General features: G+C 47.1%; 1 protein-coding gene across 4 annotated transcripts in view; it reads right to left on the reverse strand.

Annotated features, from left to right (window-relative positions):
• The window catches only part of KIAA1549L (KIAA1549 like), a 295434-nt gene that overhangs the window by 12213 nt on the left and 269400 nt on the right, over positions 1 to 13821 (reverse strand). For all 4 annotated transcript variants that reach the window (XM_067038032.1, XM_067038031.1, XM_067038028.1 and 1 more), the window contains 3 exons: positions 7362 to 7459; positions 4853 to 5001; positions 3556 to 3707 (listed from right to left, as the gene is read on the reverse strand). In XM_067038032.1, coding sequence (XP_066894133.1) covers positions 3556 to 3707; positions 4853 to 5001; positions 7362 to 7459 — 399 coding nt within the window. The remainder of the gene's footprint in view (positions 1 to 3555; positions 3708 to 4852; positions 5002 to 7361; positions 7460 to 13821) is intronic.

Raw genomic sequence — 13821 nt, forward strand, 5'->3', positions numbered from 1 at the left:
TTTCCCTACCAGACCTGGCAAAGGAAGACAAAGTAGCAAATATAGTTCACTTGCATCTTAGAGGAAAATCAGAGCCGGACTGTCCGAGCCCTTGGGCCACACAGCTGGGAACGCACAGGTGACTGGGGGCTAACAGAGAGCCAAGGCCAGGACACGGGACTTGCCTGTCAGGTCTCAGCTCAAACTCCCTTTCTTCCGGGAGACCTTCCCCAGTCCTATATTAGCTGAGGGGTCCCTGTAAGGTCCTTCAATGCACTTTGTCTAGCATAGCAGTCATCACTCACAATACCATCGCCTGTCTCAGGCATCGACTGTGAGGGCAGAACTGTGTCTCACCTGCTTACCACTGTGCACCAGTGCCCAGAACTGTGCATGGTACACAGTAGGGAGTGTCTCAGACCTGGGGCTCTGAGCAGCACAATTTGAAAATCACCGAAGGTTGACCAACTGGTGCCGTATGTTTGAGAAGGAAGCTGCCATGCCCCCTTTCCCTGCATTTCAAGTTCAGCTGGAGCTGAGGGTCAGTGTCCAACTCTTGAGACCTCCCAGTTTTGCAGCATTAAGCAACTTGGTGCTTGTGGCTGGGACAGGCCAGGGACACCTGACGCCACTGCAGTGGCCTCAGGGTAATACTCAGAAGCAGGGAAGAGGAGGAGATGACATACTCTTCCTCCCTCACAGTAGATGCAGGCGGGAGCCACCACACCTTGTGGGCCAAAATGCAGGGCTGGCAAACACCACTCCTTCCCTAGCCAGTGCCTGTGGCAGGCATCACCTATTGATCACAGCACACTTTCCTGATGAGCCTGGGAACCCCCTCTCAATCCCTCTCCATTCAGCACCAAGGATGAAACTTATTTGTCAAGCCAGGTCCAGGTGATTTTATACAAGCTAGCTCCTTATATCTGGATGCCTGGGATCAGGACGGTCAGACATCCAAATGATGGTGGGGGCCTTTTTCTTCTCACATGGATGTGGAGGGTGAACATTTTCCCCACTGGAGTATCTTTCTCAAGCTGACATCTGGTCCCTCTGAGCCTCCTGTGCTGAATTTCAAATGCAATAAAGCACCTGACCTCCCAGCTTGGTTCCTGGCTGCTGTGCTCCACGCATGGGCACGCTGCCCTGCTTAACTGCAGGTGGTAATGGGGCTCCAGGAAAGACCCATTTAGGCTGCAGCAATCACTTTCCTTTTAAAAACAACTAATAGGAAACTAGCGCTCCCTCACAATGGGGGGTGGCATGGTGATCAAGTCATCATGTCCAAAAGATTACATTTTGATTTGCTGGGCTCCTCTTCCTTCATCTTTAAGGCATCATGAACCCAAAGGTATCTGATGTCACCATAAGCCTGGCTAAGTATTATCTGTAAGTATCTTGAAGGCAAGGGACAAGGTTTTTTGTTTGTTTGTTTGTTTGTTTTATAAATTTATTTATTTATTTTTGGCTGCGTTGGGTCTTTGTTGCAGTACGCAGGCTTCTCATTGTGGTGTCTTCTCTTGTTGCGGAGCATGGGCTCTAGGCACGTGGGCTTCAGTAGCTGTGGCACATGGGCTCAGTAGTTTTGGCTCACGGGCTCTAGAGCACAGGCTCAGGAGTTGTGGCACACGGGCTTAGTTGCTCCGTGGCATGTGGGATCTTCCCGGACCAGGGCTCGAACCCGTGTCCCCTGCATTGGCAGGCGGATTCTTAACCACTGTGCCACTAGGGAAACCCAGGGACAAGGTTTTGTAAATACTTTTGCTGACTCCTGCAAAGCACCCAGTGCACCCTGCATGCAGAGGGTGAGCTGACAAAGCTGCAGGTCTACTGCTTAATTAGCACAAGTATCAACACTTTCTGGAAAGTACACATTATATTTAGACTGCAAGTGGAATTATGGAGGTGAATAACCTCTGAACTGATCAACTCACACCCAGTGAGTTCAGCTGTTTAGAAGAGCTGAGCATGACAAAGGAAGCAAAAAAGGCCCACAAACAACCAAAAGAGATGCCATACACTCCCGCGTTAAGATTTGTAGACTGAACAGTAGGGAACCCCTCCAGTTACTCTCTCAGAGACTATTTACTCCAGCTCTACAAACAACTCTAATGATCTCAGACATGCCTTGTTTGCAGATAACAGAGCATTAGGAGAAGCATATTTAAGGGTGAGTGTATATCTGAAAGTGGGGAAATTGAGCAAGGTGTGAGCTGGGAGCAAGGTCAGAGAAAAAAAAAACATACTAAGCCTTATAATAATTCCAAAAATTATAATAGTTTAGAGATGCCTGACATAGGGGCAATAATCCTACAAACCGTCAGAGCCCATCTGACAAAATGTCATTTTAGTACAGTGAGCCATAATAATGACGCTGAATCATTCGTTAAAGACAAAGTAAATTATGTTTTTCTTTTAAAGAAGGAGGGGAGAAGGATGTAATTCATTCCAGAATTTAAAAATTCAGGGTGGCGTATGTTTTTTAAATATTTTGGAAATTAAAGGAATAGCTTTGATTATTAGGAAAATTAATATACGTAGGGTAGTTTTACCCTGATGATGTTGTTTACACGTGGCATCACTACAATAAGAAGAGACACCAACGCTGAGGTTGAATTGAATCTGGAGGGGTAGAAAGTATGGATCCCAGGGGTTTAGACAGAGAGAAAAGATGACACAGGCGTCAATGTGTTTCCTAAATCTAGGCTGTATTTCAAATGCTGAGACCAAACCCTAAAATGACATACAGCACCACGGGGCCCTAGGAAACAGCCTGCCTTTCTCATCCATGATGGATGATCTCACACAGGGAGCGGAGCAACTCATTCTAGAGGCCATCATTGTGCTATTTTTGTTTGCTTGTTTTTTGTTTTTCACTAGGCAGCGCTTGACAGGTGGCTCAGAGGCAGGTTTGGGTGTGAATATCCAGGTTCATCTGGTTGCTGCTGCCCCTCCTTGGTCCAGGCTGGGCCAGGTCTACCGTGCCCAAAACTCCTACTAGTATAATGAAGGAAGAAACCAGGAGACCGTGACAAGACAGTCTTCGGCTGGAAGACAGGCAGAAAGCTTTAGATCTACATGCAAAGTAATTCAGTCTTGGGTTTCTAATACTTCATTTTCCGGTATTGCATCTAAACTTTTCACAGGATTTTAAAGCTGAAAGGAACAAATTTAGTAAAGGCTTTGGAGCCAGAAAAATGCAGGTCTGACTGCTGGACACATCAGGGGAATAATACCTACATGATAGGTCTCTTGAAGATTAAATAAGATAACATAAATAGAACATCTAATATAGTGCCTGGCACCTAGAAAATACTCAAAAAATGGTAGTTATTATAAAACTGTATTTGATTAAGGGTGCCCTCCGGAAAGAGGTGGAATCTGACGGAAGGCTCCCGTGTCAAAGGACATCACACTCCCCTCCCCTGCACTGTCTCCTCTAATAGCTGATTTTAGCCACCTGGTTGGCGGGAGGGGGCCTGAGATAACAAAATGCTCAGTCTCAGCCTCACATCCCTTTTCTCCCTGAAGGGTGTCAAGCAGGTAAAGTTGTGAGGGAATCAGCGAGGGTCTCACCGAATCAGCCCACTGGCTCGGGAGCTCATTCTCTCCTGCGTAAGACATCCAGGCCTGGTTCCTGTAGGACGAGGGAGGCGTCGGGATGAAGTAGCCCGTGAAGCCGGGTCTGTTGGCAGCTGGAATGGCGAACACTGCCGGCACCGTATTACCTGGCACGGAGGAGATGGACGGGTGAGATTAGGCCAGCACCTCGCCCGCTGGGCTGACATATGCACAAGCTGGGGGAAGCTGGGAAATGGGAGGACTCTGGCCTTGGGGGAAGGGCTGATGGGAAGGCATCACACCTCCACCTGCTGCCCCAGCCCTGCTCACCTGCCCAGACAGTAGTGGAGGCATCACCTGCTGGGACTCAGACCTAGCTTTCTAGAGAAGTGATGGCTCAACAATCCTTGCCGAGCCCTCACCGACTCCCCCATCCCCATCCCAACACCCCTGACCTGCTGGGGTGCCAGGTGTTTTCCTCCCAGGAGGATGGGTATTTTTCAAGAGCCAAGAAGAGGAACCAAAAGGAATAGATTTCACTGGTGGCATTTCTGGACACAGTATGCTTTAGTAAGTGTTGACAACCGGGTGTTTGCAGTTTTAGCCTAAAAGGTATGATTTGGATAAATGAAAAAAACCCATTAGGGCATGTTCAAACCTCCATGTTCATTGACATTGTTTGTAATAGCAAAAAACTGGAAACAACCAATATGTCTCTCACTAGGGGATAGGATAAATGGTGGCATATCACATAATGGAATACCATATGGCAGTGTGAACAAATGAACTAGATCAATATGTGTGTAGCAACCTGGAGAACTCCTGAAAACAATGTTAAGCCAAGAAAACAAAGTGCAAAAGGAAAGGTATAGCTTAACATCACTTATGTAAATTTAAAATATGCAAAGCATTAATATATATATTGTATATATATGTAGTGAAAGCCCATGACTTAAAGACTGTGATTACCTCTGGGGAGAAGGGGAATGAGTTGGGAGTGGATAGTTGTATCTGGAATGCTTTAAAGATATATATAATAAATTTTTAACAGGCCTTAAGGCTGGCAAAATGTGAACATCCACCCTGACCGTTAACCTATCTTAATATTTTGTCAGAGTTCAGATCTTTTTAAGAAATAAAAGCAGTAGCTCTTCTAGCCAGGGCTACTGAAGTCCAGAGGGGATCCAGAAATAGAGTCGCTTTGATTCCTGACAGTGGCAGGTAGAACGTGGAGAGCAGGGAGGAGAAAGTGCACAGCGTGGGGGCTGGCGCAGGGCGCGGGCTTCTTCCAGGCTTTTCTCCTCTTGCCCACCTGAGTAATTTAAAGCCGACTGATCCAACTGCGCCACGGACACAGGGCCTCGGGACACCTGCGCGAAGGAGGCGCTGTCGTGCAGCTGGGCGGGCTCAGGTCCCACGGACTCGGCCATCCTGGTCTTGCTCCCAACATCCGAAGTCGACCTGGTGGGGGAGAGGGGCCGCCTTAGCCGCCTGTCTGGACCGCGGCCGGCCGGGCGAGGCGGGGCTCCCGGGGCAGATCACGGCCGGGGGATGGCTTCGGCCTCCAAGCCCCACGACGGCGGGGTCCTCAGGCCTGGGTTTGCCCCCGGATGACAAAGGGGGCCTACACGCCCAGACCTGGAGCAGCTGTCGCGGTGGCCCGAGCTGGAGTCATTTTTAGATATTCAAGGTTAGTGCTCCCCTGAGGGTGATTCTCATGTCTTTGGGGAGTAGAACACTTAATTTCCACATAAAAAATGAGCCAAGAATTAGCGCCGGGTCTTAGCTGGGGATGGTCGACCTGGCAGGTGATGACATCATCGGCAGCCAATGGGAAGGCTCCGTTTAGAGTGCGCCGCCGCTCCCCTTCCTGACACAGGGACCGAGACCCTGGAGGGCTTCGGGGACCGCGTTCCCTGCTGCTACTGGCAGGAAGCAAGAAGCCCTAGGCTCTGGGAAGCTCGGGCTGCTCCCGGAAGCAGGAGCCTAGTACTTTCTGGGCATTATGAATGAGAGAACACTTTTTTTTTTTTTTTTAAGTTCCACAGGCAAGCAGAGAATCTGGCGCATTTAACACATCTCTCCACTTATGGCTCAGAAAGCCATGTAAGAAGAGGGGGGCTGGGGTGAGGGCACGGGCCTCTCCTCCTAGTATAAAGGGTGCTGTAGCCAGTCTCTGTCTCCCCTTTGGTAGAGGCACTTCGGGCTCTCCTAAAATTAAAGTGAAGCGAGGCAAAGGCTGCCAGCCCACAGGGCCACCCTCTAAGCAGAGGCAGGCTGTCACAGTAAGAGCAGAAGAGAGGCGCGGTAAGGGAGCGCATCAGGAGCCTGGGTTCTGGCTGCCTCCTTTCTCTGAGCCCCAGTTCCTCATCTGTAAAATGAACGGGGAGGATGACTCCATCTCAGAGGTTCTTCCCTGGTCTAACCCTCTGGGTTCATAAGGAGGGCAGTGACCTCCTGATGTTTGGCAATGAAGGCAGACGGTGCAGACGGACATGAGAGGAGACTGGTGGTTGAGAGAAGAAATAAGAAATAGATGCTGGCCTTCAGCAAACATAGCTCAAACGACTGATTGAAAAGCTCCTCCAATCCAGAACCCACAGGAGTAACTATTCCCCAGGGAGGGTCAAACACAGGCTGTGAGGATTAAACTACACATCAGGGTGGGTTGCTGGGGGCTCAGTAGTGTAGGGTCTCCCTTCCTTTCTCCGACCCTCCTTCTCCCATTTGCTCACTCCCACAGCCCTGGCTTCCCTCAGGCTGTTTCCAGGCATCTTCTACTCCTTTAGAAAACCATCCTAGGAAAATCCATGGGTTCTGCTCTGTACACTCGTCCACCTTTGAGGACTCCCAGAGCCTTTGAGATCTTTTAGGTCATTGCCCTCATTTTGCAGATAAGGAAACAGGAGCCAGACAGGTGAGGCAACGTGCCTGGAGTTACACGGCACGTTACTGGCAGGTTAGGGTGGAACCCTGGTCTGCTGCTTCCCATCCCACCCTCAGCTTGACTGGGGTCAAAGGGTGGTGTCTACACACAGCTCAGCATCCGAAACTGCTGGAAATGAAGGCAGGTCGTTTCTGAGGAAAACTCATTTCTTTTCACCATTTTGACAAAGTTCAGACCTGTGGCCCACCAATAGTGTGTGATTAGCATGTTGGAGGAAGCTATGGTAGGAGGGCCAGGGCAGTGGCCCGTACAGGCCCCAGGGCACGGCTGTCCCTCCTGGCCTTGGACAGGATGACTATTCCAACCTCGCCCAGGGCTCTTGGCTGTTGTTTCTTGTCTATCTTTATCTAAAACATGTGCATTACAGAGCAAAGAGAATGCTGAATATATGTTTCACAACTGACCTATCCAAGTTTGTGTGCTTTCATCCTCTCCATCTTGGAAGTCAAGAGTTAGGGCAGGAGCCTAGACATGCTGCTCCCCGGCCTCTCAGACACTACCGCTCAATAACAAAGGGCCTTCTGGGTGCACACACCTGGCAGGAGGTGCCCAGACTTGAGGCAGCTGTTGTGACAGCCCAAGTTGGAGTAATTTTTAGATGTTCAAGGTCAAGGTATGGGGCAGTTGACCTTGGGTTTTTTCCAATTGTGGGTTCTACAGGACTTTCAGTTTTCAATGGTAAGAAAGTAGGTCAACCCTCTGTGGCCCCCACTTCCTTCCTTCATGGTACTTGGGGTGCCGCAGGCACACGGTTGTCTGGACAGGTGATGCACCCTGAATGGGGTAGGGCAGGAAGGAAACCTGTCAGGGTGGGGCACACAGGACCAAATCCTCTGCAAATATCCCAAATAAGGCAAAGAAAGGAATGTGTTACCGCCTGAGAGAAGCGACAGCCACTGGGCCAGTCCGCGGAGGCACAGGTGGAGGGGGAGAGCCCATGACCATTTCAGGAAGCTGGGAAAACCTGTAGGCCTGTGAAAGAGACGAGCAAATAGAGGGAGATGTGTTAAAACCTGGTGCCCGTCAACACACAGGTTCTTCTTACTTAAAAGGGAAGCAAACTTCCGAGGGTTACACTTTCCTTCTCTCCTCAAACTTTCCCCTTCGATCTCCCTTAACATGTTCCCCGCCCCACTCTTCTATCTCATCTGCCACCATTCTCCCCTTTGCTGGGCCGCTGCATCACAGAGTCCTTCAGTTGTTCTTAGAATCTGCCAAGTTCTTTCCTGCCTCGGGCTTTGTACATGGTGCCCCTTCCCTCTGGGATGCTTCTCTCCCAGTCCTTCCCGTGGCTCCTTCCTTCATTTCATTCATCTAGCCCCATATTCCCTGTGGACCCCATTTACTCTGTCTCCATATTCTGTTTTATTTTTTGGCATAGCAGTTGTCACTCTGGTATTATATCATTGCTTATTTATCATCTGCCACAAACTAGACTGTCATGAGGGCAAGGGATTTGTTCTCAGCTGCATCCTCATGCCTGGAACAGTGCCTGTTATATCATGGATGAGCAATAAATATTAGATAAGGAATGAATCATTGATTGCGTTTACTTTCTCACTCATGGAAAGTGGGTTTAGTGGGGGAAAGCAATGCGTCTGGAGTCAGGAAGTATGGGTGGAGGCCCTAATTTGCTGCTGAATAGACTTTATGTCCCTAAGCAAGTCAGGTAACCTCTCTGGGCCTCAGTGTCTTCTTCTGAAATGGGGACAAGGATACCTTGCTCCGAGGGGGTGGGTGCAAAGATCAGGCAAGAGAGTGTATGTGTAAGTATTTTGTGATCTATAAAGCACTATTCAAAGATAAGGGATCAGAAATGCCACAAAAGTGAAGACTTTAATCAACATAGGAAGGGAGAAAAGGAAAATGGTCAGAGACAGGACCAGATAGCCAGGCCACAGCCTCTTTGAGCAGGAGAAAATCTAGAAATGCTCTCTGCGAAGACAAAGATTGGCTTGTGCTTCTCATTCATTTCTTTCTTTAGGTATCAAGGCCTGCCACATCTCTTGAGGAACAAGATCATAGAGCTTTAAACCTGAAGGCATCCAGACAGAAAGTAGCAACAGAGAGAATCCATAAGCAGGATTCTTTAAACCAAATGAGGGCTTCTCCCTTTAGCATTATGGCAGACTACCTACTCATAAGGGCCTACCCAGTAAATAACAAGTAGATCCTGGATAAAACATGGCTTTTAATGCATGTAGGAATTGCAGGATATAAGGAAAATCTTAAGGACTCCACCCACTACCCACCCCATCCCTCTCATATCTCAGCAAACTAAAATAAAACCTGTGAGTGGAAATCACAGGTAGAAACAATGAGTAGTAAACAAATATGAAAGGTGGGATTGCCTGGAAAAGAAATGCCATACTGGTAATCGATTAAGAGATCAATCCTGGGATAGGGCAAGGTCAGGCAGGTGAAATTGAGACCCTTACAGCCAACCTGGAAGGGGCTAACATTGGCTCCTCCCAGGGAGGAAGGTTGGTAATGCTCCCAGGCTCAGGCAGAAGCAATTGTAAGTCCTCTTTGGAAGGCTCTAGGGATTGGCACAGATTGAGATGAAGCAAAAAGGAGCTCATAATCAAATATCAGAAAACACATCAGAAAACATAGTGAAAGTCAGAAAAAACAAGAAATTTAGACCTTAAAGGACTTTAGAGTTTGAAATTTCCAGATACAAAATAGAAAGTAATAAGGTAAGAAATGTTTTAAGAAAATAACTGACCAGACAGAAAGATTATCAGAAATTATCTAGCAGATTTGAAAAGAAATAGAACTTTTATAAGTGAAAAAAATTACTGAAATAAAACACTCAATATAGGTGAATTAAGTAATAGATTTATCACAGATGGAAAGAAATAATAAACTAGAAAATGGAATTGAGATTACTAAGGATGAAACACGAAGAGACAAGAAGACAGAAAATATACGTCTCAACAAATGACTCAATTTCATTCCTTTTTATGGCTGAGTAATATTCCATTGTATATATGTACCACAATGACTAATAAGAACCTGCTGTATAAAAAAGTAAACTAAAATTCAAAAATTCAAAAAAAAATAGAAAGAAACTCATTAAATGGATTTTTAAAAAGATAGAAAATATAAAAGAGAAGTAAAAGATATAGAGGATGGAATAAGAAGGCCTAACATGCAGTTAATCAAAGTCCCAAAGGAGAAAAGTTGGAGAAAGAAGAAATAATATTTGCAGAAGCAATGACTAAGAATTTTCCAGAACTGAAGAAATAAATTAATTAATCATTTTAGGAAGTAAAATACATAACAAGAAGGATAAATAAAACTAAATACACACCTACATACACTGTAGTGAAATGGTAGAATACCAAAGGCTCCAGAACTGAATAAATTAATCATTTTAGGAAGTACAATATATAACAGGAAGGATAAATAAAACGAAATACATACCTACATACACTGTAGTGAAATGCTAGAATACCAAAGACGAAGAGAAGGTCTTAAAAGCAGCCAGAGGAAAAAAAGGCATATCACCTGTAAAGGGATGACATTTAGACTGACAGTTGACTTTTCAACAGCACCCAGAAGACCATGGTATGCAAAGTGCTCAAAGAAAATAACTGTCAACCTAGAAATGTATCAGCAACAGTAATCTTCCAGAACAAGAATGAAAAAAACATTTGCCCAAATCTAGAGGTACTGGCTGAATCAATATGGAAAGCTACATCACCATGCTGCATTTTCCTTTTTAGCATCAGTAAACAATTGGGTTGGCCAAAAAGTTCGTTTGGGTTTTTCTGTAAGATGTTCCATAAGATGTTTTTTGGCCAACCCAGTATGTATGCTAAGGTAGTATTCAGGGAACCAAAATCTTAAGCTCCACTGGATCCTAAGCTCCTTGGAGTTCAGCAAGCATATCTTTCTTTCTCATCCTGGCTCTCCCACCTTACCAAGCAAAGTGCTTTGCACCTAGTAGTGCTATATAACTATTTGTTGAATGAATGTTGAGTGAAGCAGGAGTCAGGAGACCCAGGCTCTCATCTTGATTCAGCCATTCACATTCTGTGGACATGTCATTCAGTCTCTCTGCATCTCATTTTTCTGTTTTTGGTTTTCCTTGTGAAATATGGCATTGGAGTAGTTCATGAGCTTCCAAACAAACATTTCTTTAGCCATGAAACCATTCTGACATGACCCGAATACATAACCAGATTAAAGCAGAACTGCTCTGGTTGAAGTTGGGGGTAGGGATGCCTAGGTGACTTTGGCCCTTTGCTTACCTGCATGATGACACCCTGGGGACCTCCCTGAACCCTATGGTTTTACAGAGTTTGAAAATCACTGTCCTGGAGGTCCTTCCAGCTTTGCATTCCATTATTATCAACAAACCAACAAGTAAGGATATGCCTTTCCCAAAATAGAGAAAGGGGTGTATAGCCCCTCTTCTCTCTTTTGGCCTCTCATGATATCAGTAGAGGAGACAGACAACTTATTTTTATCCCTGGTTCTTGGAAGGCTTATTCTGTAGTCAACACAGTTTTCCGGCCAAGAAAATGCATTTTATATCTGTCTGTCTTGTAACAGGTCACCAAAGAATTGATTAAAAGTTCTGAACTTTTGACAAGTACCAAGGGAATTTCCTTCTTTGGATGATTTTTCCAGGTACAAAGCAAGATTACACAGGAGATCAAGGTCTCCTTTGGTCTGTATCCTCGGGGCTCCCTGCAGCCACAGAGACCACATAAAAAGCAGAAAGGCTACCTGTGCCCTGTGCTAATGGCTGAGGAAAATCCCCCCAGCAGGATCTTCCTACCTCCCCCTGTGCGGTTTCCCAATAGTTCTAAGTCCTCCTGGATTCGCATTCTGGCTCCCCTTTCCACATGTTTGGAACCTGGCTCCCTGCGGGCTGCTTTGTGACTAGGATCCCCCTAGAAGCTATTGCTCAAAACTGTTACCTAGTTACAAGTTTCCAGTTCTGTGACAGTGGCCGTGAGGGGCCCAGTCTGGCGCCCAAGGACACCATCTTTTGGGATCCCTGTCCTCTGGCTAGAAAGGAGATCACACAGTCAGAACCGCAGGCCGTCTTTATAAATAGCTCTCAGGTCTCTGAGGTGGAAGGAGCCTGGATGGGACAAGCATAGGCCACTCTTTGGGCTCAGAGGTTTGGTTGTAAAAGCAGAAGGGAAGGTGACCACAGTTTCTTCAAAGCTCCACTCCTGATGTCCCTGGGCAGGGGGCGAGGGGGTGGGTCAGGGCCATTCTTTCTAGCAAACCCAGTGGAGAATGAGCCCGGGTGAGACCCACTGTGTGCTGGACCCTGCTTGTGCATGTGCATCCATCCAGAGGGGGAATCTGGTGAAGATCAACCTCAAGGGGTAGCACTAGAGGGGTGACGAGTCAAAGGGGCAGGCTGCAGCCGGAGGAACAGGTCAGGGGTCTCAGGCTTTGCACTGGTGGGAGCTTGAGGGACAAACAGGCCAAAGCCACCCACCCTCATTGGAGGCCCTTGTCCTGTAACAGCAAGTCAGCCGCAGGTCAGAGCGAACGTGCCAATCTTTCCATTCCTGCTGACAATGCTGGGGTCCACTGCAAGGTGCCCCTTCCACCGCACTGTGCTGACCCTGCGAGTACTGCCCCGGGCACCACAAGTGTCGAAGTCTGCATGCGGCTACAGATAACTTTACATCCTGGTGCACAAAGTAGAATCTTCCAGCGGACAGTTCTTATTTCGTTGAAAACAGAGGGCATTGTAATTGAAGACTGACCCCATGGTGAAAACCCAGGCCTTATCTTGATCTGTCAGTTCACCAGGAGTTACTGATGGAGCAACACTGAGGCTTCCAGGCCCTGGGAATCATAGAAGGTTCAAGCTGGGAAGAGCAGGAGACCACACCTCTTACCTTAACACGGGGAGATATGGAAGCCCAGAGAGGTGAACTGACTTGTCCAAAATCACATAGCCAGTTAAGGGTGCTATCTCGCAATTCTGAGCTAAGGGTGACATAATGCAGAGGGCAGGGCTTTGGAGTCAGACAAAACTGGATCTGATTCACTTTGCTGTACAGCAGAAACTAACACAACATTGTAAAACAACTATACTCCAATTAAAAAAAAAAACAAAAACAAACAAACAAAAAACTGGAGTTGAATCCTGGCTTGATCTTTACCAGCTGCTTGACCTCCAGTAACTTACCTTCTCTGTGTCTGTTTTCTCATTAGGTGATGAAAGTAACAGAATCACACCCCCATTTCAAAGGCTGTTTAGAAGACTCATTTTATATGTTAATATGACATTTGGCACATAGTGGGTACTCAATAAATGATATTCTCTTCCTTTTGAGACAAGATAATATTTTGATATAGTAACTGTAGTAACCAAGACTTTGCCACCACAGTTCCTTGAATCCAGGGCCCTTCCCCTGCCCCAAGCAGTGAGGGCATCACACCTTCCTGCCCCAGGGAAGGAAGGCCACCCCCTCTAAAGATGGCCCAAGAGCCAACTCTTAACTGGCATGTCAAAAGTCCAAGCTATTGAACTGTAAGAATTTAGGATTTTGAATATCAAAAACCTAAGCCCTTAGAGCACTCAAGGCTGAAGGCTGATGCCAAAACAAGAGATTTGGAAGAAGTGAGGTGCTTTTAGACCACTCTGCCCTCTAAACACCCTTAGGTTAGGAAGAAGAGGAGAGCTTAGATGCTGATGGGTCTGGAGAAGCGGCTCTGTGTCCCGCCTCAATCTGGGAGCATAGGGGGATGGGGAGGTGGAGAGAATAAATATAAGGAAGATGCTAGAGAGGGGAGAGGGGCAAAGGTGTGTGTGTGTTTGCGCGCACGCGTGCGCGTGAAAGAGAGAGACAGAGACGGGGAGAGGGGAGAGGCAGAGAGAGAGGGAGAGAGAGGCCTCAAGCATGGGAGGAGGGGAAGGAGGGATCTGGAGAGAGCTTGTAAGCAGGAGGACCAGGATACAGCTGTGCTCTACGTGGACTAACACCTGCAGGCTAGATGGAAACAAGCACCTCTCTGGGACATCAGCCAGAGTAGTGAGATGAGAGCAAACTGGGACCAAGTACTGAAGCCTCTTCCCCACCCTGACCACGCTTTGTACCATTTAGCTCCCCTTCTCCCCGCCCCCACACACTAAGCTTTAATCAGAGATGGGGAGGGAAACCCTGAACTGAGACTGAACTTTTGGCGCTAGAAGATTACAGGAAAATAAACTTACGTGTCTTGCACACCTGAGTTTGTGAGCTGAGATACATACTCCTCTCCTACCTCCCTCTCTCCCTTTCCACACAGCCTTCCTGTACAAACTGGTTTTTACTCACTCTAATGATTAAGCTTAGAGGGGTATGCAT

Source organism: Kogia breviceps, chromosome 7 (assembly GCF_026419965.1).
Source record: "Kogia breviceps isolate mKogBre1 chromosome 7, mKogBre1 haplotype 1, whole genome shotgun sequence".
Classification (NCBI taxonomy): domain Eukaryota; kingdom Metazoa; phylum Chordata; class Mammalia; order Artiodactyla; family Physeteridae; genus Kogia; species Kogia breviceps.